At 47.8% G+C, this 27,743-nt stretch overlaps 1 protein-coding gene across 1 annotated transcript in view; it reads left to right on the top strand.

Moving 5' to 3' along the window:
* Positions 1 to 27,743, top strand: part of AGBL1 (AGBL carboxypeptidase 1) — a 393,910-nt gene that overhangs the window by 246,546 nt on the left and 119,621 nt on the right. The window contains exon 21 of the mRNA XM_019477387.2: positions 25,419 to 25,582. Coding sequence (XP_019332932.2) covers positions 25,419 to 25,582 — 164 coding nt within the window. The remainder of the gene's footprint in view (positions 1 to 25,418; positions 25,583 to 27,743) is intronic.

Genomic DNA, 27,743 nt, shown 5'->3' on the forward strand with positions numbered 1-27,743 from the left:
CTGGAGGCAAAAATAGATCCACATTCTCAGTTGCTGCAGTAACCGCTGTCCTGATAGAGGTTACCACCTTCCAACACTGCTGCTGTCTGCTGCCACCCTGCAGCAATGTTATCATCTCTCAAGCTCATGAATTTGTCTGTAGTCTACCTATTGCCAGTCCCACTGCTGCATTGTGGCTGTACTCGGGTCTCCTGGGCTTGTTCAGATCCCATCTGCTGTCTCCCTGCTGTGCAGTGACACTGAGCCTCCCCACAGCCCCACAGCTGGCTCTCCTCCTGCCTGCCAGCAGCACCTCTAAAGGCTTTGATCTTCCCAGTGACAGTGAGAGTGCTGCTCAAAGCCTTCCCAGGCTTGTCAGTCCCATGGTGGGCAGGCTAGCAGCTGAAAAGAAACCAGATTCAGGAGGGGGACCCAATAAGGGGCTGCAGGCTGAGAGAGGGGCTTGGGGAGGGAAGGGTTTGTGTTAGGGAAGAAATAAAAGAAGAGGGGCAGATACTAGCTTCCTGGTGACATACTGTCTTTCTCTCTTATGCTTCCCACCATGTAATCTGACTGAGATTCATGTGTCTGTGTTGCTGGGCATGTGACCGGGGAGAAATTTGGGTTTAGGCAGAGTAGTTTCATAGTTTCATAGATGTTAGGGGCTGGAAGGGACCTTGCAAGATCATTGGGTCCAGCCCCCCTGCACTTGGGCAGGAAAGACCGCTGGGATTGGATGACCCCAGCCAGATGGGCATCAAGATGCTTTTTGAAGTTCGCCAGGGTGGGTGACTGTATCACCTTTGGGGGGAGGCTGTTCCAAAACCCTCGGCACTCAACTTGTAAAGAAGTTTTTCCTTATGTCCAGTCTGAAGTGATCTTTAATCAGATTGTGCCCATTGTTTCTTGTCCTCCCCTGGTGGGTCTTGGTGAACAGATGCTCCTCCAGGCCCTGATGTATGCCCCTAATATACTTATAGTATTGGTCTTATAGTATTGGTCCAGTGTTTTTTTTTATGAAGGCCCTTGGTTTTTTTGTTGTTTTTGTTGAAACTCAACCCCTGTTTCCTGCTATTCATATGATATAAGAAAAACATGCCAGTACTCTCGAGTATTAGCCCTAAATGCTGCAGCCAGCCATGAGACTGGAGGGTCTGAGAGAGAGAGAAAGAGCAGACCCTGCAGGCCTATTCCCAGTTCTTCCACTGACTATTTGTGTGCCCTTCTCCGTGTGACTCAGCTTCCCACTTTGCCTTTTCCATGTCCCAGAGGACTGTATGTTTAATTGAAGGGTGTGTATAAAAGGTTTTAAGGTATGTATGAAGGGTACCAGGGGAGGTGCTGTTATTAGAGTGGGACAAAAGGTCAGGCACATGCTGACATGGATGTCCTGATTAATTACTGTACTAATCTTTACAGCACCTCCTCAGCAAATGTAGCTTGTCCTTGTTTCTTGTTTCATTCATTGTTCAGCAACTGGGAATGAGAAGATGAAGAGGAGAGGAGCTGTTTGGAAAGCATTGCTCCCCTATGTGTGACTCCTAAACTGGAGGTACATTTGGGGTGAACTATCCTTTGTTGGTTGTCCCCACCATTTATGCCAGGCCTTGGTAGAGGAAAGCCAAGATATATTCTGCCCAACAACCATCAACTAAATCCTTCATCTGACACCAAAGACCAACCCCTTTCCAGACTAGTTATTTCAGGAGATGTGTGTGGTTTCTTAGGTTCCTGGAAGTCAACCATGATATAAATCGACGTGGGGCTTTGGCGTTTCCCGTGTCTTTTAAAAGAAAGTTTTGGTCAATAATAATTTTAATTAGCTTGCTCAGTAATATCTTTCCCAACTATACAGTGGAGAAGTATGCTAGACCAGCTTTCTGGGTACAAAATGCACTTCGTTAGGCTTGGTAAAGAAACAGATACAGTTTAAACTAAATATTGGGTCTTAGCTGGCACTTTGTAGTCTGGATTCTTTTTTCTTCATGATGTGGATTTTCCATTCCAAACAGCGAATGGCAATATTTGTCACATGGAGTAGTGTCACAGTGTTATTGCAGTCGTGATGGTTCAGGGAATATAGAGGGAGTGAGATTATTCTTTTTTTTTTGGTGATATTTTTTATTGGATCAAATATATGGCTTGGAGAGAAGTTAAACAAGCTGTTGGTCAAATTGTTCTTTTTCTCTTGTTTTTTGGGCCAGATTTACTCTATAAAGGACTGAATTTTGTGACTCATAGTGCTTTCAACACAGCACAACATTCGTCAAAAGCAGAACATCCCCACCCCTGGAACTAATTTAAGACTGGGAGGAATATCCTCCTCATCTGATTTATTTTGTCTTCCTTTTAAAAGCAGAAGACAGACAGAAAGCATGAGAAACGCGGAGCAGAAGCAGATTAGACTAATTGGTGCCTGAGTCCATTCTATTTTCACAAACTCTTCAAGAGACATCCTTCTAGATAGGCTTTTTTACATCTGATCCCATTTTCAAGCAACAGCAAGTTGTATCTTGGTAGCGCCATTTGGTGGCCTTCCTTAGATGGACAGGTGGAAGGTCCAAGTAGTAGGCAACTGTCACTCCTCTGGACCACGGTGTACGTGTAAGAGGTCTGGTCAGGTGCCTAATGAATCTGTTTGTATAGAGTCTTGAGACCATCATGCTGAGACCTTTGATGTGTACAAAGGCAAGAGTATGGAGGAGTGGAGGCTGCCCAAGACCTACCGTCTCCCCCTTTAGATCAGTGAGACAGAATCCAAAGGCCAGACTGAGTCCAGATGTTCAGGGCCTCGATGGTTGTAGCTTCTGCCAGAAAGCAACAAATAAGAACTGCTGCTGACTGCCTAATGCCTCAGTGAGGATGCATTTCTCTCAGGGTGATGTCCCTTCTGCAACCAAGGAATACTCACTAGGCGGTGGGGGCTAGCGTTTTGAGGTGCCCTATACTCGCTTTACTCTGGAGGTTGCAACACTGTGGTATTTTATAGGAGCTACCCTGCCATAAGGAGCCCCACCACATTGCCACCAGGTCCTCTAGTCAGATGCAGTTTACGGTCCTACCCAGGACCAGGTTGAAGGTTTAATGCCTCAAAAGTCCTACTGAACCTGCATGCCCTGCCCTCCATGCTTGCTCTTAGCGGGAAGGAAGCAAGAATCAATCCATGATTAAGGCAGAGGTAAACCTGTGCGACGAACTGCTTCCCCACATGCTGAGGCTGGTCGATCCCCAGATACCAGCATGGTCTGTCCCCCCAAATTCAGTGTGTTCCCCTTCTGAGCCAAATAATGGATTCTGGTGCTCTAGGGAGCATGTCTAGCCTACAGTGTGGGAACAGAAGAGAGAGAAGAGAAAGCAGTGTGGAGAGTAAGTTGAATTTGTATGTGTTTGAAGCCCAATGATCCATCCTTGGAAATGCAAGCAGGAAGATTCCCTCTGGGATGTTTCAGAGTGGGGAATCAAAGAAATGGGGAAAGAAAGCCTCTCTCTATTTCCTCTTCAGCTTTTGGTTCTGCTTTGTTGTGTTTTCAGTATCCTTGTGATTGCTTCTGTGTATCAGTCAGGTATTGTTTTCTGCTTGAGTTGGGAACATTCCCTAAAGCTCTTTGGAGTGCGCAATACCCTTGTTCTCTTTCCCAGGCCAATTTCAGAGTGGATTTTGGCAGATTACAGAAGTGCTGAATGTTTATCGTCCTGTCTTACATCATCATTTTGCTGTATCATTTATTTTTTCTTTGACAGATTTTTAACACTGTCAGTCTAATATGCATCAAGGGTTGAAATGTATTACCATAATACAGTGCATTGTGGGTAATCCCATGCAAATTGTTCTGTAGAGAGTCATGCTAAATTATGTTCTTGCACAAAAAAATAAAAGATGCAAAACAAAGGTCTTTTTTTTTAACTGTTTGTTCTGTGAAAGTCAGCGTAGCTGCCATAGGCAAAGGTTTAAACCAATTGTTTGACATTCAAAAATGTGCGCATCTCTTTTTCAGTGGAGTCCCCCCTTGCTGGATTATGTGCCAAAACCATGGAGTTATGTATAAGGGTTTTTTTTTAATATATATACATTTGTCTGTCATATTTCATTTTTGAAACGTAGCTAGTTTGTCAAAGAAGGCAAAAAAAAAAAAATGTGTGCGTGGGGGAGAACTCCTGTTGCTGATTTTCCCAACATCCTGCCAGTAATCTCTCCAGGAAACATCAGTTGTTATGAACCTCGAGAACATCTGACACCTCTTGGAAGTGGCAAATCTGATTGTGCGTCAGTTCAGTGTCTCTGTTTCTCTCTTCCTTTCTTCCCTACTACCAAGGATATTTGCACAAAAGCTGGCTCCTTTGTTCCTTCCCGGTCCATCCACCTGAAGCAATAAGCATATGCAGCAGGTCGAGAAGGACTCCTAAGGAAGAAGTTGTTTGTCTTTATGCAAATGCCCGTGGTGGAAAAAGCACTGAATGAGAAGTCCAGACAGCATATCATCTGGACTCAATGCTGTATCTTATTGGTGCCAGTTGGGGTCTTTCTCACCTGTTCCAGGAAGCTCAGAGTTATTTTTTAAGAAAACATTTGCCTCTTGCTGGCTTTTGTCTCTGAAAAAGCCAAAGTGGAGATACCCAGCACAGAGTAAGCGAGCCATAGGTTGTTTCAGCTTCTGAATCACATCAGTTATATCCTAGTTGCTGTGGTTAGCTGCCTCCCCTCCCCCTGGTCTCTGCTTCTCTGATCTCCTTTTTCCCAGTTCTTCAGTCTGCTCCTTCGACTCTTCAAAGACCACCCTCCTTTCTAGCTTCCCCACTTCACAAGCTCATTCAGCAGAGACATTAAACAGAAACCCATCTGGTGGGAATTTAAAGACCTGCAGGTAGTTTGTGAAGGTTTGGGTCTAACCCCTGGGCCTTACTGACTCTACTCTGTAATAAATAGGTTCAGATGTTAAAGTCTGTATACTGTTGGTGAGTCCACATTCATAGACACCTTGCAGCCTGCCTTAAAAAGCACTTTCAGATGCCTGGGGTCTAATTTACTGTGGCCATGGCCTTTGTTCAGCCATTTTACTCCCATGTAAAGTGTGATCAGAGTGGTTATTCAGACCAATTGGATCAGAGTGCACTGTGTAGCGCAATGGTGAATCGGGCCCTGAAATCTGTAGAGCACGACTTCATAAGTCCTACGATAGCAGCAGAGGCTTTATCTTCATCAAAACGGCCTCCCTGCCATTCAGCTACTGGTCTCTGAAACTGAGATTTCAATTTCCATGACCCATCTAAGAAGCAGCCCCCAGCAAAACCAGCAACACCCACTTCTCTGGCCTCCCAGTCTTTTCCATGTTTAAATAAATCTCCCTAAAATTGGGCTATTACCCTGGACTTCTCGTAAATGCCCTAACACCACTGTCAAACAGTACATTGCTGCAGTATGCTTGGCTCACTGGGATTTGCATGTATAGATTGCAGCCATCGAAGAGGGCTTGAGAATGCTTTTATGTGAATTACACTTTATAGAAGTAAATTTCCTTCAGTGTAAGGGCCCTTCAAGTTTTTCAGCCAGACTGCAGATTGCCAGCGTAGCTTCAAATGGCAAATGGAAAGATTTTCACTAGTATGCCCTGTTTATCTGTGAAATGTGATAAGCAGCAAGAAGGATGAATAATGTGTGTCAGAATAACAGTGCCAAGACCTGTAAGAAAATGATCAACGACCTCCTTGCTTGGACTTCCCTTCAGCTTCAGAAAAAAGCTGGGGTGGAGGGAGTCCTTTCCTGCTATATTTCATAGATTTCATAGATTTCATAGACATTAGGGCTGGAAGGGACCTCGGAAGATCATCGAGTCCAGCCCCCCGCCCAAAGGGCAGGAAGTCAGCTGGGGTCATAGGATCCCAGCAAGATAAGCATCCAGTTTCATCTTGAAGGTGTTCAATGGAGGCGCTTGAACAACCTCCGGTGGCAGGCTGTTCCAAACCTTGCGGGCTCGGACAGTAAAGAAATTCTTCCTTATGTCCAGCCTGAAACGATCTTGTAGTAGTTTGTGACCATTCGACCTCGTCATCCCTTGGGGCGCTCTGGTGAACAAACGTTCCCCCAGATACTGGTGGTCACCCCTGATAAACTTGTAGGTGGCCATCAGATCACCCCTGAGCCTGCACTTTTCCAGGCTAAAGAGCCCCAGGGCTCTCAGCCTGTCATCGTAGAGTCTGCTTCCCTGACGTCTGATCATGCGCGTGGCTTTTCTCTGGACTCTCTCAAGCTTCTCCACATCCTTTTTGAATTGTGGAGCCCAAAACTGGACGCAGTACTCCAGCTGCGGCCTCACTAAGGCCGAGTACAGGGGGAGAATGACGTCCCGGGATTTGCTTGAGAAGCATCTATGGATGCAAGCCAGCGTTTTGGTCGCTTTACTAGCCGCAGCATCGCATTGCAGGCTCATGTTCATCTTGTGGTCAATGATGACCCCCAAGTCTCTTTCTTCCATGGTGCTAGCCAACATAGCACTGCCGAGCCTATCAGGATGCTGCAGGTTTTTTTTCCCAAGGTGGAGAACCTTGCATTTATCGGCATTGAACACCATCAGATTCTCATCCGCCCACTTGCTGAGCCTGTCCAGGTCAGCCTGGATCACCCGCCTGTCTTCTGGTGTGGATGCTTTGCCCCAGAGTTTGGTGTCACCTGAGAACTTGGCCAGTCCGCTTCTGACTCCAGTGTCCACATCATTAATGAAGATGTTGAACAGTATGGGTCCAAGGACAGAACCTTGGGGGACCCCACTGGTCACAGGACACCATGATGAGTGACTTCCATCAATTACTACCCTCTGGGTCCGACCCCGGAGCCAGTTTTCCAGCCAGTGGATCGTGGGGGACCCAAGGCGACAATTGGCCAGTTTCTCCAAGAGGCGATCATGGGACACCAGATCGAAGGCTTTTTTGAAGTCAAGATATATGTTATCAATCTCTTCTCCTTTGTCCAGGTGATAGGTCACCTGGTCGTAGAAGGAAATGAGATTGGTCAAGCAAGACCTACCCGCAACAAACCCGTGCTGGCTATCCCTTAAGATGTTGGTGTCAGCCAGTCCATTAAGGATGGCCTCTTTAATAAACTTTTCTAAGTTCTTCCCCGGGATAGAAGTCAGGCTGATGGGCCTATAGTTAGCCGTATCCACTTTCCTCCCTTTCTTGAAGATAGGCACCACATTGGCCTTCTTCCAGTCTTCGGGCACTACACCAGAGCGCCAAGAGTTTTCAAAGATCCGCGCTAGAGGCTGGGCTATGATGCTTGCCAGCTCCTTGAGTGCCCTAGGGTGAAGATTGTCAGGGCCGGCTGACTTGAAGGTATCCAGCTTCTCATTTCTCTTTCCTTTTTGATGTGAGCTGGACAATGATGTTTCCTTTTGCCTTTTGCTTGGAAAATCAATGGCTCCTTTCTTGTTTCAGATGCACTAATACAATGGGTTACAGAGTGACGGTAGCTCCCTGTCGTTGATCCTTAGTGTGTTGTCAGCAATACGTGGGGAAGCCGGCTTTGATCATGTTAGCAGAAGATGCCCAAAGAGTGTTAGTGGTTTTCTGAAGACTGGGCAAGCATATATAATTCAGGAAGAAGATAGCTCTTGAGTTATTGTATCAGGGTAGGAGATAGATTGTGGCAAATGCAACTTTAAAGTAACAAAGGATGCAATCAGTAGGTGAGAGTTAGTGCTCTAAGTGGATCGGCACACATTTCTTTCACTCTAGGAGAACTACACACAGATCCTGCCTGAAGATAGTCAGGCTGGAGTCAGACTAATTTTCTCTGAACACGGATGCAGCAGACACAGTCACCATGGTATCTAGCACATCTGGCAGTGTCTGTGCAGGACAGTTTCACAGCTTTGGGTTGAGGTACATGGGGAGAATATACTGGGGCTTAGATCTGCACTGTGAGAAGTGCGCTGCAGATCAGAATTTCTTGCAACGTTGTTAGACGTTACCGTTCCCACATGTTAAATACATTTAAGATGGAAGCATCTGGTATTAAGGCAGGAAAAGACAAGCTAAGCGCTCTGAGCATCTAGACTTCCACCTCTTTGAGCAAGGAGTATCTCTGTCAGGTGTTATGTTGCTCGTGTTGTGGTAACATTAGTTTGTTCCACTGGGTCAATATGAGCAATTGGTGGTCCTTCAGCATCCCAGGATGCATCACTCCCAGCCCTTCCCTCCCACCCTGCCATCATTCCCATATGGACAGTCTATCCTTCTGAACTCTGCTGCCCCTACAGCAGTGGTCTCCAAACTTTTTAAGGTGAAGATCACTTTTTGAAGTAAATGGCAATCCAGGAATTACCACCCCCTGCCCCACCCCCCCAACCCAGCAGGTCAGTCTGTGGTTGTGGGGGCGGGGGGAGGCAGATCAAGGCCTCTATGCTGAGGGAGGAAATGGGGCAGGGGAGAGTAGGGTCCCAGCCGGGCTGGGATAGGGGAGGGTCAGAGCCCAGGCGGCTCATCCAGGCAGACAGGGGGGCTCCCGGTGCTGCACACACCCTGGCGGAGGCCCAGGGGGCATGTGCCCCACTCTGATCTGTGCGTGGGGCGGAGGTGGCTGCCACTGCATGCTTGACTTTGTGCCCTGGGCTTTGTGACCCAAGCCCTGAGCTACAGCAGGACTTGGGGTGCAAAGCTCAGAGTGCTCAGCCATCTCACCCACATGCAGATTGGGGTGGCACATGACCCTTGGGACCCTGCCAGGGTGCATGCAGCAGCAGGAGTCTCCCATGTGCCTGTATGATCCGCCTGGTCTCCGGCCCTCCCCCAGGCCAGCCTGGCCCAGCTAAGGCCTCACTCACTCATTGGCAGGGGGTGCAGCGTGGGATCACCCCACTTACCTGGCCTGGCCCTGGCGAAAGGGGGCATGGCTCAGCCCAGTCTCATAAATCCCACCGCTCATACATTGCACTGCTCCTGAACTGCATCCCAGCCACTCCCCATGTGTGTCCCACTGCTCCTGATCCCAGAGCCTCTGACAGCCAATCTCAGCCTGTGGGGGAGTGCTATCTCTCCTAGACTGAAATCAACTGTCTGGGGCTCCCCAATCAACCAGTTGATCACAATTGACTGGTTGTTGAAGACTGCCCTACAGAGAGCTGGGCAGCTATAGGAGAGCATAAGTAGAGCTGGGCATCAATGATGGGGAGGAGGTCGCCATGGCTACATGGGGGAACCATTGGAAAGCACACAGCTATGGGGCAGTCTTGACATAGCCTATCCATGGCCCTACTCAGCAGCCCTTTAGCAGCAAGTTGGAGATGAGTGCATCAGAGGGGTTTTAAGCCTTAATGTGCTACTGCTCACAGCCTGGACTAATTCTAATACTTCATAACATTCCATAGACTTAGCATGCATGAACTGTAATGTCTAACAACACCCTTGGTATTGACAGAGCAATAGGAAAAGGGTTTAGTATTGGTACAGAAAAAAATGCTATAGGACAGTATTGAGGTGCCTTGACAAAGAGGGCAAGGCAGAGTTTATTTTGGTCTGGCATTTAGATATATTCCATATGAGGTGTTCAGGTCTGCAGCAGCTAGGTTGGACAATGGCAAAGAACCAGGGGAGGAATAGCAAAAATTACCTTTGGGACAGGAACCCATGGACAAAGTTAATTGGCAGAAGGAAATACTTGCATACTTCCTGCCTGGCTAGGGACAAACATTTCACACAAACCAGTTTAAGTGATTAGAAACTGGTTTAAATCTGTAACAGAACAGATGTCAAGTGCACATAAACCAGTTTGAAAATGGCTGAAACCGGTTTGAGATAAACCTGGTTGAATGTAGCATCAGACTTAACTGATTTGGGTCAAACCGGTTTATGCAATGTCTGTCCCAGACTCCTTCCTGGTTTCAGTTAAATCAGAGTCCCCCAACATCCTGGCATGCTCTCTGGGCTGGGCGTGGCTGTCTGCTAGAGCAGAGCAGGGGTGGCCCCTCCCCTCTGCTCCCTGGCTGCAGCTCCCGCAGAGACTGCATGTAGAGAGGGGGCTAACCCCTTAGTGTGTGTGTGGGAGGCGGCGGCTGAGTGGAGCCGGGCCAGGTCAAGCCCTGCCCAGGCCCCTACTTGGCCCAGCCCCCCAGGGAGAGAGAGAGAGGAGGGGGGGTACTCACCAGCCTCCCTCCAGTAAGACAGGGTCCCCCAAATCCCGGGCAGGGCCCCCTTATTGCCCTAAGAGCAGCTTCCTCGACGGCAGGCCCACTGCGCATGCGCGCAGTTTAAAAGGGCCCGCCGACCGGGAAAAAGCCCAGTTAGACGCGGGAGCGGCGAGAGATGCATGGGTGAAAGCTCGCTGCGCCCCCGCTCCCCTGAAGCCCCCCAGAAACCCTCCAGCAGCCGCTGAGCCCCCCACTGACCCCCAGCACAGCCGGGGTAAGCGGGGCCCTTGGAGAGAGGGGGCTAACCCCTTAGTGTGTGTGTGGGAGGCGGCGGCTGAGTGGAGCCGGGCCGGGTCAAGCCCCGCCCAGGCCCCTACTTCGCCCAGCCCCCCAGGGAGCCACGCAACCGGAGCCGCGCGAACAGGAGGCGCAAACAGGCGCGCTTCTCTGCCGGCGCGTGAGTTAGCGCGGAGTTCACGCGGGAGGGTGTACGGGAGGGCCCAAGACCCTGCCTGCGCACCCCCCAGGGTAGACAGCCCCAGCTGTAGCCAGCCTACCAGAGGCATGACACAGATGTGCACGCGCCGCACCCCGAGGGTCCCCTCGGGCTCCGCGGCCCCCCCTCTGGCACCTCAGAGACGGCCACCCAGATGGAGCCCCTGGTTCCGGACTCCATGCAGACGGAGCCCCTGGCTCTTGGCTGCGGGGGCTGCCTGTCCCTTTTTCAGGCTCTGTGGCCTGGGAGCATGGTGACCTCCCCTTGCGGGGTCTGCTCCCTTTTGGGGTCTCTGGTGCGCCAGCTGGAGGAGCTCCAGGCCACAGTCCAGAGACTGTGTGCCATCAGGGACTGCGAGCAGGAGATAGACTCCTACTGCCAGGCCCTTCTCCCCCGGGAGGCAGAGGGTAGATCACAGTCTCCCTCCAGGCCAAAGGAGGACTCTGGGACCTCCTGCTGTGTCCAGGCAGGGACATGGACCAAGGTGGTCAAGGGCCCTAAGGCCCGCCGCACCAAGGCCCCTCCCCCACCAGAACTGAGCAACAGGTACACACCTCTTGCTGCCCCAGCAGAGCCTGCTGAGTTGCCAGCTCCCACAGGCAACATGGGCCTAACTGCAGCTCCCGCCCCTGCTCTCCCCAAGACAAAACGTAAGGTGTTTGTTGTGGGAGACTCCCTCCTGAGTGGGACGGAGGGGCCAATCTGCCACCCCGACCCCTTAGCCCGGCAAGTCTGCTGCTTCCCAGGGGCCCTCATCTGGGACATTGCGGAGAGGATCCCCAAGCTCCTCAAACCCACAGACCACTATCCCATGCTCCTTATTCATGTGGGCACCAATGACACGGCTCGGAGCACTCCCAGCCAGGTCATGAGGCACTACAGGGATTTGGGAGCGGGGCTTAAGGGTCTGGGGGCACAGGTGGTGTTCTCGTCGATCCTCCCAGTCTCGGGCTATGGGCTGAGAAGGGACAGGAGGATCTATGTGGTCAACCAAAGACTGCGACGCTGGTGTTGTCAGGAAGGCTTTGGCTTTCATGACCACAGCCCGCTCTTTGGCGAGAGAGGCAGCGAGCTGCTGGGAAGAGATGGTCTCCACCTCTCTCCCCTAGGGAGGAGGCTCTTCTCAGCCAGACTGGCTGACCTGCTCCACCGGGCTTTAAACTAAGCCCGTTGGGGGACGGGGGGACTACCACCACTGCTGGCCCGCTGAGCAATCCTTGCAAAGCCAGCGGATCACGGCACTCAAGGGAGCCTGCCCCAGCCCCAGCCCTGGTAAAATCTGTGGGCAAGGAAGGAGCCCCCAGGGGGCACTTGCCTGCCTCTACACTAATGCCAGGAGCCTGGGGAATAAGCAGGAGGAACTCATTCTCCTGCTCAGTGCAAACAATTACGATGTCATAGGGATCACGGAGACCTGGTGGGACTCCACCCATGACTGGACCACGGGGATAGATGGCTATACCCTGTACAGGAGGGATCGTGTAGAGAAAAGGGGCGGGGGTGTAGCTCTCTATGTTAAGGAAAGCTATGCGTCCCTGCAGGCCGATATTGGCGACCAGGGTGGACGGCTGGAGACCCTCTGGGTTAAAATCCGTGGGGAACACGGCACAGGGGACACACTGGTGGGAGTCTACTACAGACCTCCCACCCAAAGTCCTGAGCTTGACCAGGAGTTTGCCCGGGAAATGGCTGAGGCCGCATGCTCCAGGACCATGGTTGTCATGGGTGACTTCAATTACCCAGACATCTCGTGGGAGGATCGCTCAGCAAAATCTGAGCTGTCGCAGAGCTTCCGCTCGTACGTGGATGACCTCTACCTGACTCAAGAAGTCTATGGGGCAACAAGAGGCAAAGCGCTGCTCGACCTGGTACTGGCTATGGGGGATGACCTAGTCGGTGACCTAGTGATCAATGGGAAGCTGGGTGACAGCGACCACGAGCTGATCACCTTCACCATCTGCCGAAAATCTGGCAAGTCAGTCAGCAACACGCAAGTCCTTGACTTCAGGAAAGCCGACTTTGACAAGCTCAGGAGGCTTGTCAGTGAGGCCCTAAGGGACTGTGACCACAGGGAGAGGGGAGTTCAAGAAGAGTGGTTGCTCCTCAAGGGAGCGATCCTCAATGCCCAAACTAAGTCTATTCCATCTTGGAGGAAAGGCAGCAAGAGGGCACAGCAGCCCCCCTGGCTCTCCAGGGACCTAGCAGACCTCCTGAGGCTAAAAAGAAAGGCCTACAAAGGATGGAGGATGGGAGTCACCTCCAAGGAGGATTATTCTGCAGTGGTCCGGTCCTGTAGGGAGCAGACCAGGAAAGCCAAGGCTGCAACTGAACTCCAGCTAGCTTTAAGCATCAAGGACAATAAAAAGTCCTTTTTCAGATACATGGGGAGCCGGAGGAAAAGCAGGGGCAACGTTGGACCCCTGCTGAACCAGATGGGGCAACTGACAACTGACGCCCAGGAAAAAGCCAACCTATTAAATAGGTACTTTGCGTCGGTCTTTCATCAGCCCCATGGGATGCCCATGCCCGCTATAGGGCCGGGAAGTCCGGGTGAGGGTGATCCCCTGCCCTCCATTAATGCTGACTTCGTGAAGGAACATCTTGAGAAGCTGGATACCTTCAAGTCAGCCGGTCCTGACAATCTTCACCCCAGGGTACTCAAGGAGCTGGCAAGCATCATGGCCCAGCCTCTAGCATGGATCTTTGAAAACTCTTGGCGCTCTGGTGTAGTGCCCGAAGACTGGAAGAAGGCCAATGTGGTGCCTATCTTCAAGAAAGGGGGGAAAGTGGATCCAGCTAACTATAGGCCCATCAGCCTGACTTCTATCCCGGGGAAGATCTTAGAAAAGTTTATTAAAGGGGCCATCCTTAATGGACTGGCCGACACCAACATCTTAAGGGATAGCCAGCACGGGTTTGTTGCGGGTAGGTCTTGCTTGACCAATCTCACTTCCTTCTATGACCAGGTGACCTATCACCTGGACAAGGGAGAAGAGATTGATGTCATATATCTTAACTTCAAAAAAGCCTTTGATCTGGTGTCCCATGATCGCCTCTTGGAGAAACTGGCCAATTGTCGCCTTGGGTCCCCCACGATCCACTGGCTGGAAAACTGGCTCCGGGGTCGGACCCAGAGGGTAGTAATTAATGGAAGTCACTCATCGTGGTGTCCTGTGACCAGTGGGGTCCCCCAGGGCTCTGTCCTTGGACCCATACTGTTCAACATCTTCATTAATGATGTGGACACTGGAGTCAGAAGCGGACTGGCCAAGTTCACAGATGACACCAAACTTTGGGGCAAAGCATCCACACCAGAAGACAGGCGGATGATCCAGGCTGACCTGGACAGGCTCAGCAAGTGGGCGGATGAGAATCTGATGGTGTTCAACGCCGATAAATGCAAGGTTCTCCACCTTGGGAAAAAAAACCCGCAGCATCCTTATAGGCTCGGCAGTGCTATGTTGGTTAGCACTATGGAAGAAAGAGACTTGGGGGTCATCATTGACCACAAGATGAACATGAGCCTGCAATGCGATGCTGTGGCTAGTAAAGCGACCAAAACGCTGGCTTGCATCCATAGATGCTTCTCAAGCAAATCCCGGGACGTCATTCTCCCCCTGTACTCGGCCTTAGTGAGGCCGCAGCTGGAGTACTGTGTCCAGTTTTGGGCTCCACAATTCAAAAAGGATGTGGAGAAGCTTGAGAGAGTCCAGAGAAGAGCCACGCGCATGATCAGACGTCAGGGAAGCAGACCCTACAATGACAGGCTGAGAGCCCTGGGGCTCTTTAGCCTGGAAAAGCGCAGGCTCAGGGGTGATCTGATGGCCACCTACAAGTTTATCAGGGGTGACCACCAGTATCTGGGGGAACGTTTGTTCACCAGAGCGCCCCAAGGGATGACGAGGTCGAATGGTCATAAACTACTACAAGATCGTTTCAGGCTGGACATAAGGAAGAATTTCTTTACTGTCCGAGCCCCCAAGGTCTGGAACAGCCTGCCACCGGAGGTTGTTCAAGCGCCTTCATTGAACACCTTCAAGATGAAACTGGATGCTTATCTTGCTGGGATCCTATGACCCCAGCTGACGTCCTGCCCTTTGGGCGGGGGGCTGGACTCGATGATCTTCCGAGGTCCCTTCCAGCCCTAATGTCTATGAAATCTATGTGGGGTCTGCCTGGCTTCTGTCTGCTTCCCTCCCCCCCTCACCACTCCCTGCCTTATGCAGAAACCTCTCAGCATTAGGTAGCAGAGAACATGTTGGCCACAGTCTGTGCTGTGGGAGACAGGACAAAGACAGACAGGACTGTGTTGGCTTAGGGGTTTTTGGTGCTAATCAACAGGTAGCTCATTATGTCCCCCCCCTTCCTTTCTCAGAAAAAGTGGTTTAAGAAGAGCTTGAACTAATGAGAGAAGCTTTTGTTTTCTTAATGGGCTGATAAAAACTGAGTTACGGGTGATAAACATGGTGTTATTAACTCCGTGCTGGGCTGCTAGGAGTGAGGGAGCTCCCTAATCAGAGCTCCTGCTGGGGCCTGGCCACATCCCCCCTTCGTTCAGCGCTGTAGAAGGGAACGGAGGGTGCTGTAGCACACCCTGGCTTCTAGCCTGAGCTACTGCAGGCATGTGCCTGAATTTCTGGAATGAAAAGGGAATGTCTATCCACCTCCAAATCAGTTCAAGCTTTCTAGGTTAGACTAACCTGCAACAATTGAATCAACTCAGGCTCAGGCTTTTTGAATGTCTGTCCCTAGCCCTTATGTTATTTTACACGCCAGCCAGCATCATTAAATCACCAGGATCAGACCAGGACCAGATAACATTTTTCTAGGAAATCTGAGTCACCTGAGGAACAAAGCATCTAAATTACCAACAAAAGTTATTCAATTTGTCATTAAAAAGAGCCAACAGACTAGATGTCTGCCTGTGCCCAAACCATGTTTAACAAGATGCTGAGTTTGATGCCTGGCATTTAGAGACTTAATTCAGGGGCTGAGAAAAGCACCAAAGACAGTGTTACAGGCACCTTGGTGAGTATAATAATATAAGGACAAGGCAACATAGTCTCTGTGAGTGTGAATTGTGCCTGTCTGATATGTTACAATTCTTTGAAAGTGGTAAGGAAATCAACGGATGAAGGAGAAATGGTGGATAAAATTTAATTAGACTTTCAAAAGGCTTTTGATATAGCCCCTCACAAAAGGCTATTAAGGAAATTCGGAGCCACAGGGTGAGACTCCGAAGGCCCTGTCGTGTATTCAAAACCTAGTTAAAAGGCAGAAATCAAAAGTAGGAATAAATAGGCAATTTTTTGGTATGGAAAGAGGTTAATAGTGAGGTGACCCCAGGTGTCTGTGCTAGGACTGGTGCTGGTCGATATACTTATTAATGACCCAGAAGAGAGGGAGAATAATGAGGTAGCAAAATTTTCTGCTGCTGCTGTTAATACTGAATTATATAGTAGTAGGGAAGATTGGAAAGACCTATAGAAACGATGAGGTTGAGTAATATGATAGCAGATAAAATATGGACAGAGGCAGGGTAAGGTACATTTGAAGGAATAATTTAAAGCATTCAGGCACAGGGATGGGTTCTGAATTAGTTGTATCCACTCAGGAAAAATAGGTAGCTATCATCAAGACAGCTCAATGAAGATGTCTGCTCAATGCTCTGCAAGAGCAATAAAGAAAAAGTGAATAAGATACCTCACTGTCTGAGGAGAAGGATAGTAAACAACCTGGAACACATCATAATGCCTTTATAGGCATTAATGATACTACCCCTCCTAGAGAACTGTGTTTGGTTTGGGTCGTTTCATTTGGACAAAGGTAGAGCAGAGCTACAGGAAGTCCAGAAAAGGCAGATGAAACTGTTTATTGGCCTAGAAGGGGCTTCACTAGAAGAAAGGATTATGAAAACTAGGGCTATTTCGCTTGCAAGGTGTGAGCATCACATAACTGTGTGGAAGAGGGGGAATGGGGTCTTTATTATAGGGCTGTATCTTTTTGTGCTGGCACTACTGGCACACACTAGCTGCAAGGACGCTATCTAGCCACCCCTAGGCTTTATGTGGCCTAGACTACTACCACCCAGGGCAAAGCTAGATCTACAAATTCTGCCACACCAGCGAAGTGTTGCTAGCACAAAACAAATGGGAGAAATTATGGTTGAAATTAACCTGTGCTGTGTTGATTTCTCACTGCCAGTTGGCTATGGACACTGTAGATATATAGCTTAGGATTAGCAGGAATCCCTTCGGTGTGCCAGGTGGTGAATTGATATCTGCCAGCCCTGAATGGGGAGTCCCAAGTCACCTCCCTTCCATCCTAGTTTTGGTGCTACCATGAAAGGTTCCCATTCTGCAGTCCAGAATAAGGCACTGGGAGGCAGGACTCTTGGGTTTTATTCCCATTCCCTTGGTGACATTAGTCAAGTCCCCTTTGTATTGTATTTACTATGTAAAACTGGAGGCAAAACACATCCCACAGGAAGGTTATGAGGCCCCATTAGTTGATGTTTGCCAAGCACTGTAAGGCTCCGCAAGAAAGGGAGTTACGACAGCAAACTGTATTGTTATTTTAAATATTGAATGCCAGGAACAGACATCCAGGTGCTGGGTTTTACCCTGTAATATAATGCAATGACAAGAGGGCACTTCATGAAATTAAGATGCAACAAATACTTCTGTATGTAACATATAATTAACCTGTGGAACCCAGTAGTGGATGGCATTATGAAGACAAATGCCTTATTAAGATGAAAAAAAGAGATCAGACACTTTATGAATAAGAATAGGATCTGCATTTACATTAGCTGGAATAAAATTATAAGGAACATCAATCCTTATGTCCCAGGGCATATGGTTATCAGCAGCTTGGGGTCAGGAAGTTATTTCACTCCAGTTGTAAAGCATTGCTGCATTAAGTATCTTTCTACATCTAAAACCAAAGACATGAACCTGGACTGCATGGACCAGAGGTCTGGTAATTCTGTTGCAAACTTAATTGATTTCCACATTTAAGAATGCATCCAGAGCAAAAGCTTCTAGGTCAATAGCAATGCAAAATGCTGATAAGATTGCCCAGTGATTAGGCTGCTATTTTGGGACATGGGAGGTCTGGATCCAGTTTCTTCCTCTCCTCGGGTCTTTCTGTGTGACCTTGACCAAGTTATTTTGGTGCAGAGCCTAAAAGGTATTAGGTGCCTCCCATTAAAATGCCACGGGTCCTTAGTGTGTCTGTGCCTCCATCTATAAAATGGGATAATAGCACTGCCCTGCATTACATGGAGTGTTGAGAGGAAACTGCATTCAAGACAAGTTACTCAGATTAAAGGGAATGGGGAGATACCTGTGAATTTCCCAGTCTTTGCATAGAAAAGTAATGGTAGGCTGCCTTATATGTATTTGGGCCCACTGCAGAGAATGATGGTATTTTGGACAAGACATTGTACTGGAATTTGGGCTTAGATCCCACTCTGCCACAGATTCCCTGTGTTCCCTTGGGCAAGTTGCTTAATCTTTTTCCATGTCTCGGCTCCCCATTTGTAAAAGATGGCACATCTTGAAGTCCCTGGACTGATGGACAGTCATCTTGGAGGCACAAATGAGTTGGCTTTTTGTTTGTCTTTAGGGATACATTGGAAATGTTCAGCTTTTTCCCCCTTGTAATTTTAAAGCCTTCTTCCCTGCATGTCATGTCAAGGGAAGAAGTGCCCTTTGTTCACTTCACCCTCCCCCTCTGTGGGCACACAAACAGGCTGCTCCGTAATACAAAGCCTTCATCACACATAGTACCGTAAAGTTGACAACCCCACATGCAAGGAGGCTGCACATTCACTTCTTTCCACGGGAAATGTCTCTTGCCGTTAGAATCAAATAAGAACTTGTTACAGCTCCTGGCCCAGTTTGAAACAATGGGAGCTCCTACAGAGTCCTCTGTTGCAGCTTGGCATAGCATTATCTTCACCTCTTCGGCTGTGTTTGAAAACACAACAGCTGCATAGGGGAAGGGCAGTGTGGGAGGAGGTGAAGGATCGTTCAGCTGTGAAGAGGGGGTGTAATCTGTTAGCGTTAGTCCAGGTGACATCTGCAGCCTAAAAATAGTTCATTGGTATGCTACCTGGTGATAAATGGGAAAGCAAATGAATGCTGTGCTTACCTGTCTTGGAAAGTAAGAGCCTGGTAGGGAGTGGGACTGTCTCACCTCTATAGTCTGTTCACTCCAGGAGAATATTCTCTCCTCTCTGGCTTTTCACTCCTTAGTGAGCATATCTGAACATCAACACTATGGGACTCCTTCCCCTACAGAAACATAATCTTTCTTGTTCCTAATCAGGAAGAGCCTGGGCGGACCCTTGTCCTCTGTTGCCATGTACCATGTGCAATGATTTACATCCATACCAGCTGTTGGGAGACTACGAGGTAGAAGTTGTGGGGATGGGAGCTTCAAACGTGCAAGAAGTTGGCATAGAAGAAAGAAGGAGGAAATGTTCCCAACAATAGTTCTGGAGGATTCGAATTTCATGTGCTTGAATGATTGGCTGGAAAATGAGCCATGTTTTGCCTTGCCGAACTCCAAGGTCTGGGACAGCCATTGCATAAACCGGTTTGACCCAAATTAGCGAATTCTGATATTACATTCAACCAGGTTTATCTTAAACCAGTTTCAGCCATTTTAAAACTGGTTTATATGCACTGAACTTACGTTCTGTTATAGGCTTAAATTGGCCTCTGATCACTTAAACCGGTTTATGTGTAATGTCTGTCCCTAGCCCAAGTGCACTTCAGAGCAGATTTCGAAGGCAGCTCCCCCAACAGGTCTGCAGGCACAGCATTGGCCCTTCTCATGCACTTTTCCCCAGTCTGCCCCCGAACAATTCAGGATGTAAAATATATATATTTTTAACGGCAAAAAAAAAAATAATTTAAGTAACAGAAAAAATGGCACAGGATAAAAAGATTCCCCTGGGTACCCCGCTCTGTTTCTGTCAGTGTCCATCTGTACAGAACAAATCCCAAATTACTGGGTACTAACTGCGGCAACCCCCACTTTGACTTCAGCAGGGAAATGTGCCTGAGGAAGGAGCAGGAGATTCCACTGTAGATAGATGGGCACTGGTGATTCCTCACTTGCAGCCAATCTACAGGACATAATAATGATGGGCACTCAGAACCAGACACACTTTAGTTAATGATCAGATAGTGGATAGAGTGCCACTGGTTTCCATTTTGTTTCCATTCCTCTGTGTTAACCTCCATTGACCCCAGCAATCCTCTTCCTCCCTTTCTTCTCTTCCATCGACTTATCTTACAGCTGTATCCACAGCTTCTTTCATTTTCTATTCTAAAATTTCCTTTTCACATACCTTCTCCTTGCTTCATTTGTCCTTCCTGCTCAGATAATACCCCCAGAATCCTTTGGCCTAGACTCGTGCCTCATTCCTAATTCCTTCCATTCAGCATGATGTCCCTGCCATGAAACACTGAGTGTGGGTGTTCAAGGGGTTGCGACCCAGGAGAAAACTTGTTTTTCTTTTCTTTTTTTTTTTTTTTACAGCAACTCCTCCCTGCAATCTTTAAGCACCAAATTCCTGAGTACCTGCGAGTTTTCTTTTGCTGGGGATGAAAGGACAATATCTTTCAGATACAGTCCAAGCTCAGCTTAAGAGACAGCAGACCCCAGACACTGAATGTTTCATTCAGTTCACTGGTTTATCCTCTGAAGCCTTTGGATGGTTTTATTAGTATTCTGACTGAGAGCTCACTGATGGAATTAGTGGGAAACCAGACTGTCAATTTATTTATACCCTGCCTTAGGGCATAACTGCTGTGCATGTGTAAAGCTATTGAGATGCAGAGAATACGGTGTGTGTGTGTATGTATATATTGAGTGGAAGTGAGTTTATAGTGAAAAGCTGTTGCCCCAAGGATCAAGCAAGTGATGGATAGTGAGAGAGAACACCTTGATGGTATGTTTTCCCTCGGACTGTTCCTTTTTGCAACTCGGGGAACAGTAGTGTTCCCCCAAATCTCCAGCTGACTGCTGTTTATGAATGTCTTCCAGCCTGGAATTCACTAGAGCATTAGTCACCCTTTACTGAGACATCTCTGGTTTTAATTCAGCAGGTCCTATGTCCTCTCTACCAACAGCTGAAAGCTGGGAAGCAATATCACTTTTGGCTGCAGGAGGAATTCAGCGCTTATCAATAACGATTCCTTTCTGCCTCCAGCTCTGTAACTGTATCATTAATCCTGGGAAGCATATTGAGGGCAGTTTGTATAACGATGGAAACATTTATCTGTGGATAATTATTTGATACAACAATGTTGAATGTGACAAATTGTTTTGCAGTGATTTTTTTTTTTTTTTGGCCAGTGATACAGTGGGTCTGGCTCTGCTATTGTTCATGTATCGGCTTCATGCAGTCCACCCCAACTGCTAGCAGCACTTGACACCCTGGATTACAGTTATAGTAGAGAAGCTGAGAAAAGGAATAGCTTATGAAGACAGGACTAAGCATTCCAGTCCATCTTGATAGCTAAGTCCATCCCTTTGATCAACTTGCATATTCTCTATTCTCTAGAATTTGTATTCTCTCAAGAAGTAAAAGGGTTGAAATCTTGATACAGATTTCAGGTGAACCCTGCTCGCTGCCTTCTGCAAAGGCATAATTAGGAAGGCAAAGTCAAAGAGCCAGAGCTGACAGACTGGCAAGGGGTGTCTTGGGTCTGCTCTGCCCCACAGTAGCCAAGAAACATCTATCCTGTCATTTTGCAATGATAATGGTGAGTTGAGAGGGGACCAAGTAAACACAGGAAGATGGGAAACATGATGCAGTCTAGCAGAGAGAAAAGCCACTGAAGACCTAGAAGGACAGACCACCACAGACAGCAATTTGGTGAGGCTTAGTGGGTTAGTCCTAGATGACTATAGTAGCCACACCACCTTCTCTCAGCTGGTCCAGGACACTCTCACTGTTCAACTTCTTCCTCTGGGCTAAAGCACAGAACATGCTAAACCGAATGTGCTCTTTTCACTTGGGAATATCACTGCCTTATACATCCTGTAGAGTGTGTTTGTATGTCGCAGGGCTATAAAAGTAACCCCGAGGGACCACGCAGGCCCTTTGCTGGTGCCGTTGGGACTGGATGCCAACAACACCATCAGTAGCTCCTGGCAGGTGCCATCAATAACATTAATTTCATTTGTCAGGCCTGTCAGCAGTTATGGCATGCACCCTTTGGCTCCATCCATTGCTGAAAGCAGAGACAAAGGGGAAGGAGGGAGAAGGAGAATGATCTGAATTAGCCCAGTTAAAAAAGAAATCCCTTTGTGTTTGAAGTGAATAAAATGTGTTAACAAGTAATCCTCTAGCTGAGGTTTCCAGCTGTTACTCCTGAGTTATCTGGTATCAAAGTAATACAGGCTCATGGTACAGCAGCTAACTTCAGTGCATGAGCAATTACAGCCTGATGCTTCTCAGGTATATTACAGTTTTATTATTATTATTTCTCCACTCATAGTTTCTTAAGGCCTCTTCATATCCTGAATAAAACCCTAGGGAATCATAAAGCCACAGGCAGAGCTTTAGCACAGTTGCTGCTTGGCATCTCCCAGATTGATAGGTATTTAGTGTGTTGCCTTGATCTTGGAAGCAGGGACCTGTGATATACCCCAGGGGGGAGCCTCATGATGTTCTTTCTGTATTTACCTCTGAAGACAAGGCCTTTTCACCATAGAAATGACATATTTCCACTTGGGAATGTCATTGTCCCTCTCTTTATTTGTCCCATGTACTTTGACCCTGGCACACACAAAATAAGAAGAGATTTTTTTTTTTCCTTTTGGAATAAATAATAACCTTGTCATCAACAAACTTGCACTGACTCCTAAGTGCTCCCCCTGCCTGCCACTTTCAACCCTTGGTTCCTGTATTTCCTCCCTTCTTTCTTACAATTATAGCCTGCATCGCTGTGTTGTAAGAGTGATGATGTAGGCATGATGGTCCAGAAGCTATGCGAGAGGCAAGGATTTCTTTGGGCGATATCTTTTTTGGACCAGCCACATAGTTGGAATAAATTTGTGCAAGCTTTCAAATGCAAGGCATTCTCTGTTAGGGCTGTATTGCTGTCACCTGTCGTATAGGCACACAGAGCTCCTGCCCTGGAAAGTTTAGAGTCTAACTAGCCAAGCTGGAATAGAAACCTGAGGCTCAAAGATGTGCCTGTGCTAATGTAACAGAGTAGTGGCAACGCAGGGAGTAGGACCAGTTTCTCCACATGCCTCTTGTTAATGCTCTACCCACTCCACCACATTGCCGCAGCTTAGTCGTCCATATTACATCCCATCTGTATTTGAATTGTGAGCTCCCCTGTGCAGGTGCTCATGTTGTGTTTCCATTTGCTTTTCTTTCCAGGGGTACTTTTGAGTGCATATTTCATTTTAGTTTATGATTGATGATAATTGTAATTATTACAAATTCATAATTTTTCCTCAGAGAGCAGGCAAGCATCTAGAATTTCAAACGGTTTGCTATGGAAAGCTATATTCACCAGCCTCACCGGCAGGTTTAATTCCCAGTGTCACTTCCACGCGCTGTACCTATCAAACTAAAAATAGGGATTTCCATGCTGCCCTGATTGGCCTTCTGAGCCTGACAAACGTCCACAGGAAAAGCGTCTGCAAGGAGAACTGCAACAGTTTATAAGAGAAATTTCTTCCTCCTTCTGTCTAGCTGCACTCTCTCAGCTCAGAAATAATCGCAGCTCTCATTTCTACAGAGCTGAATGATCCCTGAGGATCCAGAAGCGCTTTGCAAATCTGACAAACTCTGCACAGGGAGAAAGCCCCTGAGATCCGAGCTGTGCCTCCTTTAATGGATTAATGGAAGTTGCAAGGCTCTGTTACCCCCTAAGATGTCCAGTAATAATGCCTGGTAAAGATCTGAGTGCAGACAGAAAGGCCATACTGGAATGGACCTTACACCATCCGCGTGGCTGTTCCTGGGAACGTGAATGGGGACTTTTGACAGTTACTAAGGAAACAGTCTTCAGTAATGGACTTGGGAGCTCATGTCAGAGGGGTGGCTTGGCTGTGGAGATGTTTTGTGCTGTAGAAACCCATCGGATTGATGCTAGCTGAGGCAGCAATTGTTCAGTGATTGATTTTGCCCCATGTGTGCTAGCACTGAAGAGTGCATTTGATAGGGTCAATACATACCAAAGCTGGGGAATTTCAGACTCTCTCTCTTTTTCTCTCTTCCATATGTCTGGGGCTTGGTTCCTTCCAGCCATTACATTGCATCTATGGAAGTCCCATTGATTTCATTAAGAATTACTCACAGCCAGCGGAGGGAGAATTGGCCCCTTGGGTTTGGTTTCTTTTAGCCGTGGCACTTAATCAGGGAGGAAAACACAGAAGGTTCAAAATTCAGTTCTTTTCCAACGGGGCTCTGTGTCACCATGCTTCACCATGGGCTGAGCCCCTTTGAATACTGGGGTATGGAAAATGCAGATCAAGATTTTGCCTCTCCGGACTGTCAGTGCCAGGGAGACACAGGTTTTTAATAGACTGATAAGCTCCTTGGAGGTGTTTGTTATTTTGTAATTACTTTGTTATTGATTTCTTTAAACAATTCATAACTCGTTAGAAGTCTTTTCCCTCCTCCTTCCTTTTCCTCTTGGCCTCTGCTGACAGTTTACAGTGGCATAGACTATTAGCCTTCTCAATGGCTCCAGGAGACGGCTCTTTCTATAAAGGGACAGAGAGAGGGAGAAAGGGGAGATGTTTCTTAAAATGTCTAGACTTGGACATAGAAACTCCTGGGTTCTCTTACTAGCTCCTCCTCTGTGGCTGCATTCAAGTCACTTAAATCCTTGCCTTACACTGTGCATAGATGAAAGGAGGGGCATGTGTGCATGACACTTTAAAGTGGGTTAAATGGTTTGCACTACTTTAATGGTGTTGGTGTTTGCATTCATCAGCTGCGTATTGCGCAGTAATTCCAGCCGCTGTGGCAAATTTGATGGTGTAACACACCTTAAAGGACTTGAGCCACAGCAAACTGAAGCACCTCCAGGGAGTTTTAGTTTGCTGCCCTACAGCCACGGAGCAAAGCACCGGGCTCCATGAAGCTCAGGGGCTCTGCAGGCAGCCTGGCAGCAGCCTGGGAAGGCAGGCTGTGCCCAAGAAAAAAAGAAAAAAGTGGCAAGCCTGATCTTTTTTTTTTTTCCTGGAGCCTGCCTGCCTGAGATGCGTGGGAGCCCGGTGTTTTCCTCTGTGGCTGCAGTGCCCCCCGGGACTGCCTGAGCCTGGTGCCTGCAGGCAGGTGCCACCTGGGGGGGAGGGTGGAGAGGGGAGGGCTCCTGCTGCAGGGGGAAGCACTACCACCCCCCCCCCCCCCCGCCACAGTCCAGGGACCATTCCACCCACTGGCAACTCATCCTCCCCTCCCCACTGCCGGAGAGGCAGGTAAGTTTGGGTGTATGCGCAACATGGGGGTTTAAAGGGCTGTAAATTGAAACAGTGTTTTTAAAAACCCACTGCTTCAATTTAGGCCCCCATTTCATCTACACTCACCCTTAATTTCCCCAAGTGTAAAATAGAGATTACTTTTCAGATAGCTATGAGGTCGTATTTGTAAATAGCTTTGATGAGGAACAGGTCCAACTGCAGTAAGAGCAAAGTCTGCATATTAAGCATTGGGGTCTGTTCCTTTTCATTGCCCTGCCTCTGGACTTTCCTACCTGGAGGGCCCCCGCAGAGAGTTGTATCAGCCTTATTGCTGATGCAAGTCTTGACTCTCACTTTTTGCTTTTCACCGACAGGGCCTGCAGATCGGAACTCGAGAGCTGGAGGAGATGGGCGCCAAGTTCTGCCTAGGCCTGCTCATTCTGCAACTCAAATCCTTGCCCTGCAGCAAGAAGCTAATAACTCAGGCTGCAGCCCTGCTGGATCTGGAGGAGGAGATCAGAGACTTCCAGACACAAAGGTCAGAGTAATATTACTTAGAAGGTCCCAGGTGAAATATAGGGTCGCATGGATATGTCTTGGTTCAGTGTTCACAGCACCAGCCCAACTACAGGCTGAGAGTCAGTGTTAGGGGTGGGACTGTGTTGTGACTTTTTGGAGAAGTGGACACAACTCCTTCAGAAACTCACTCTGGCTGGCACTGATGTCTTGATCTGCAGTGTAGATCAGTAGGCTCCTCTGGGATTTTATACTCCCCTCCTCATGTGGTCCAGTACCAGAGAATGGGATCTCCCTTGAAAGATTTGCTGTCTCTCTTTAGAGGTCACTTGCATCCTTTCCCAACCACTGAGGATATGGGTGGGGAGGCTTAGGAAGACTCACTGAGGTACCTTACAGGACACCACTGTTCCTCAGAGCTGCAGGGAAGGGACTGAGGACTTCAAACTCATATGAAAGTTTGTCAGAAAAATTTAGGTATTTTGTTCCACAAGAGGCAAGACACCTACAACTCACATTGGTGATGTTCTGTTCATGATAGAATTGGATCTTGTAAGCCCTGAGTGAGAAGACTTGCATCTCTTTGGCCCATTTATTAATACCTTGATCTCACTTATTAGCTTGGAGAGTCTTTTTCTTTTCTTAAAGTGCCAAATTCTGCTCTGATTTTGAGGGTTATGGCTCCACTGCCATCAGTGGGTAGACAAAAATGGAGTTGCACCAGTGAAGAGAATTTGACCTGAGTCTATGTCAAAGCAGAGAACACATAAAACCAGGTGACTTAGGTGATGGGAATGTCGCTTTGCAGCAGTGCTGTTCTCACTTGCCTGTGGCATGTGTATACATCAAACTAATGCCCTCCCAAGACTAATGGAAAAAGAAAACCCGGTGACCTGAGGTGAGTCGAAGCTCCCCCCTGTGGGTCTTTCATCATGGGATCCTCTCAGTGTTATTAAAGCAAAAGGCAATATGTTCAGTAGCAGAAATGCCCCAGAAATTTATAGTAGGTTTCCAGTCTTCTCCCTTCAGGGATACTTAGCAGCCATTAGCACCACCTGTTCTCCATGCCGGGGACCATATTTACAACTCTGTTCATTGTTTTTAATGCTTGTGGAGGGAGGACAGAAAACGAAACCTAAGGAATAGAGACATTCCTTTGGATTAGTCATGCCTACTTGTTCATGTGAAGCAATGACCACGTACCCTAAACAACAGCCATGCCGCAGACAGCCAACCAAGAAGCAGTTAGTGTGTCATAAGACAGAAGCGCTCAAGCTTGGCTGGACAGATGGCTTCCAGGCATTAAGCAAGCTCTGACTTTGGATCTAGAGCAGCATAAGCCTTTGTGTTAAAATATGTTCTCATATGGGAGGAACCCTCTCTTGCCTTCCAAATGCCTTGCGACCTGGGAGCACAAGGTAAAGCCACTGGATCGGGTAGAGCTTGTTTAGGTAGTCATCCTGGCTACAACCTAAACAGGATATAGTGAGGACTAGACAATTCCTGTTTGGATTTTGTTTAGTTATTTTCATTTCAGTTTTTCTTCACTTCAGGCCTCTTTAATTGTGGACAAGATCAAAAGTGGTTGTACCAATTTAATAACAAGAAAGTTAGTCGCGCATAGCTATTTCCTAATGAATTGATACCAAGACGGATTGAGAATGTCAAGAGATCTTGGAGGATTCCTATACTGTTGAAATGTTATAGGGTAAGGACGTGAACAATTAGGTGCTTATCCCAGCAGAAGCACTAATCCCTTTAACATGTGTGCATTCAATACCTCACCACAACCCAATGTTGTAATGTTGCAAAGGCGTAAGGGAGTTTAACTTCTTTGAGCATTCCCAGAAAAGCCCATGCGTTGGCTGGGCAGAACTGCTGGCTTAGTGAAATTCCAGTAGTCAAGGCAAAGGGCTGTTAGCTAGAAACATGTTGGCAAACCAGGTACGGCACTGAAATTTGAATTCCACTCACTGATATACCTTTAAGCTTGTCATAGGAAAATAGGGGGAAGGTACGTAAAAACATGAAATGTAATGACATATACTGTCCTTTATAAATAATGAAATGGAAATGAATGTGCAGTGTATTGATTCTAATACAAAAAAGCAATATTCCACTCCAGAGTATATTTGACTCTAGTCCAGAGAACTACAGGAACCCAGTCATCAGAACACAGTGTG

Source organism: Alligator mississippiensis, chromosome 11 (assembly GCF_030867095.1).
Source record: "Alligator mississippiensis isolate rAllMis1 chromosome 11, rAllMis1, whole genome shotgun sequence".
NCBI classification, from domain to species: domain Eukaryota; kingdom Metazoa; phylum Chordata; order Crocodylia; family Alligatoridae; genus Alligator; species Alligator mississippiensis.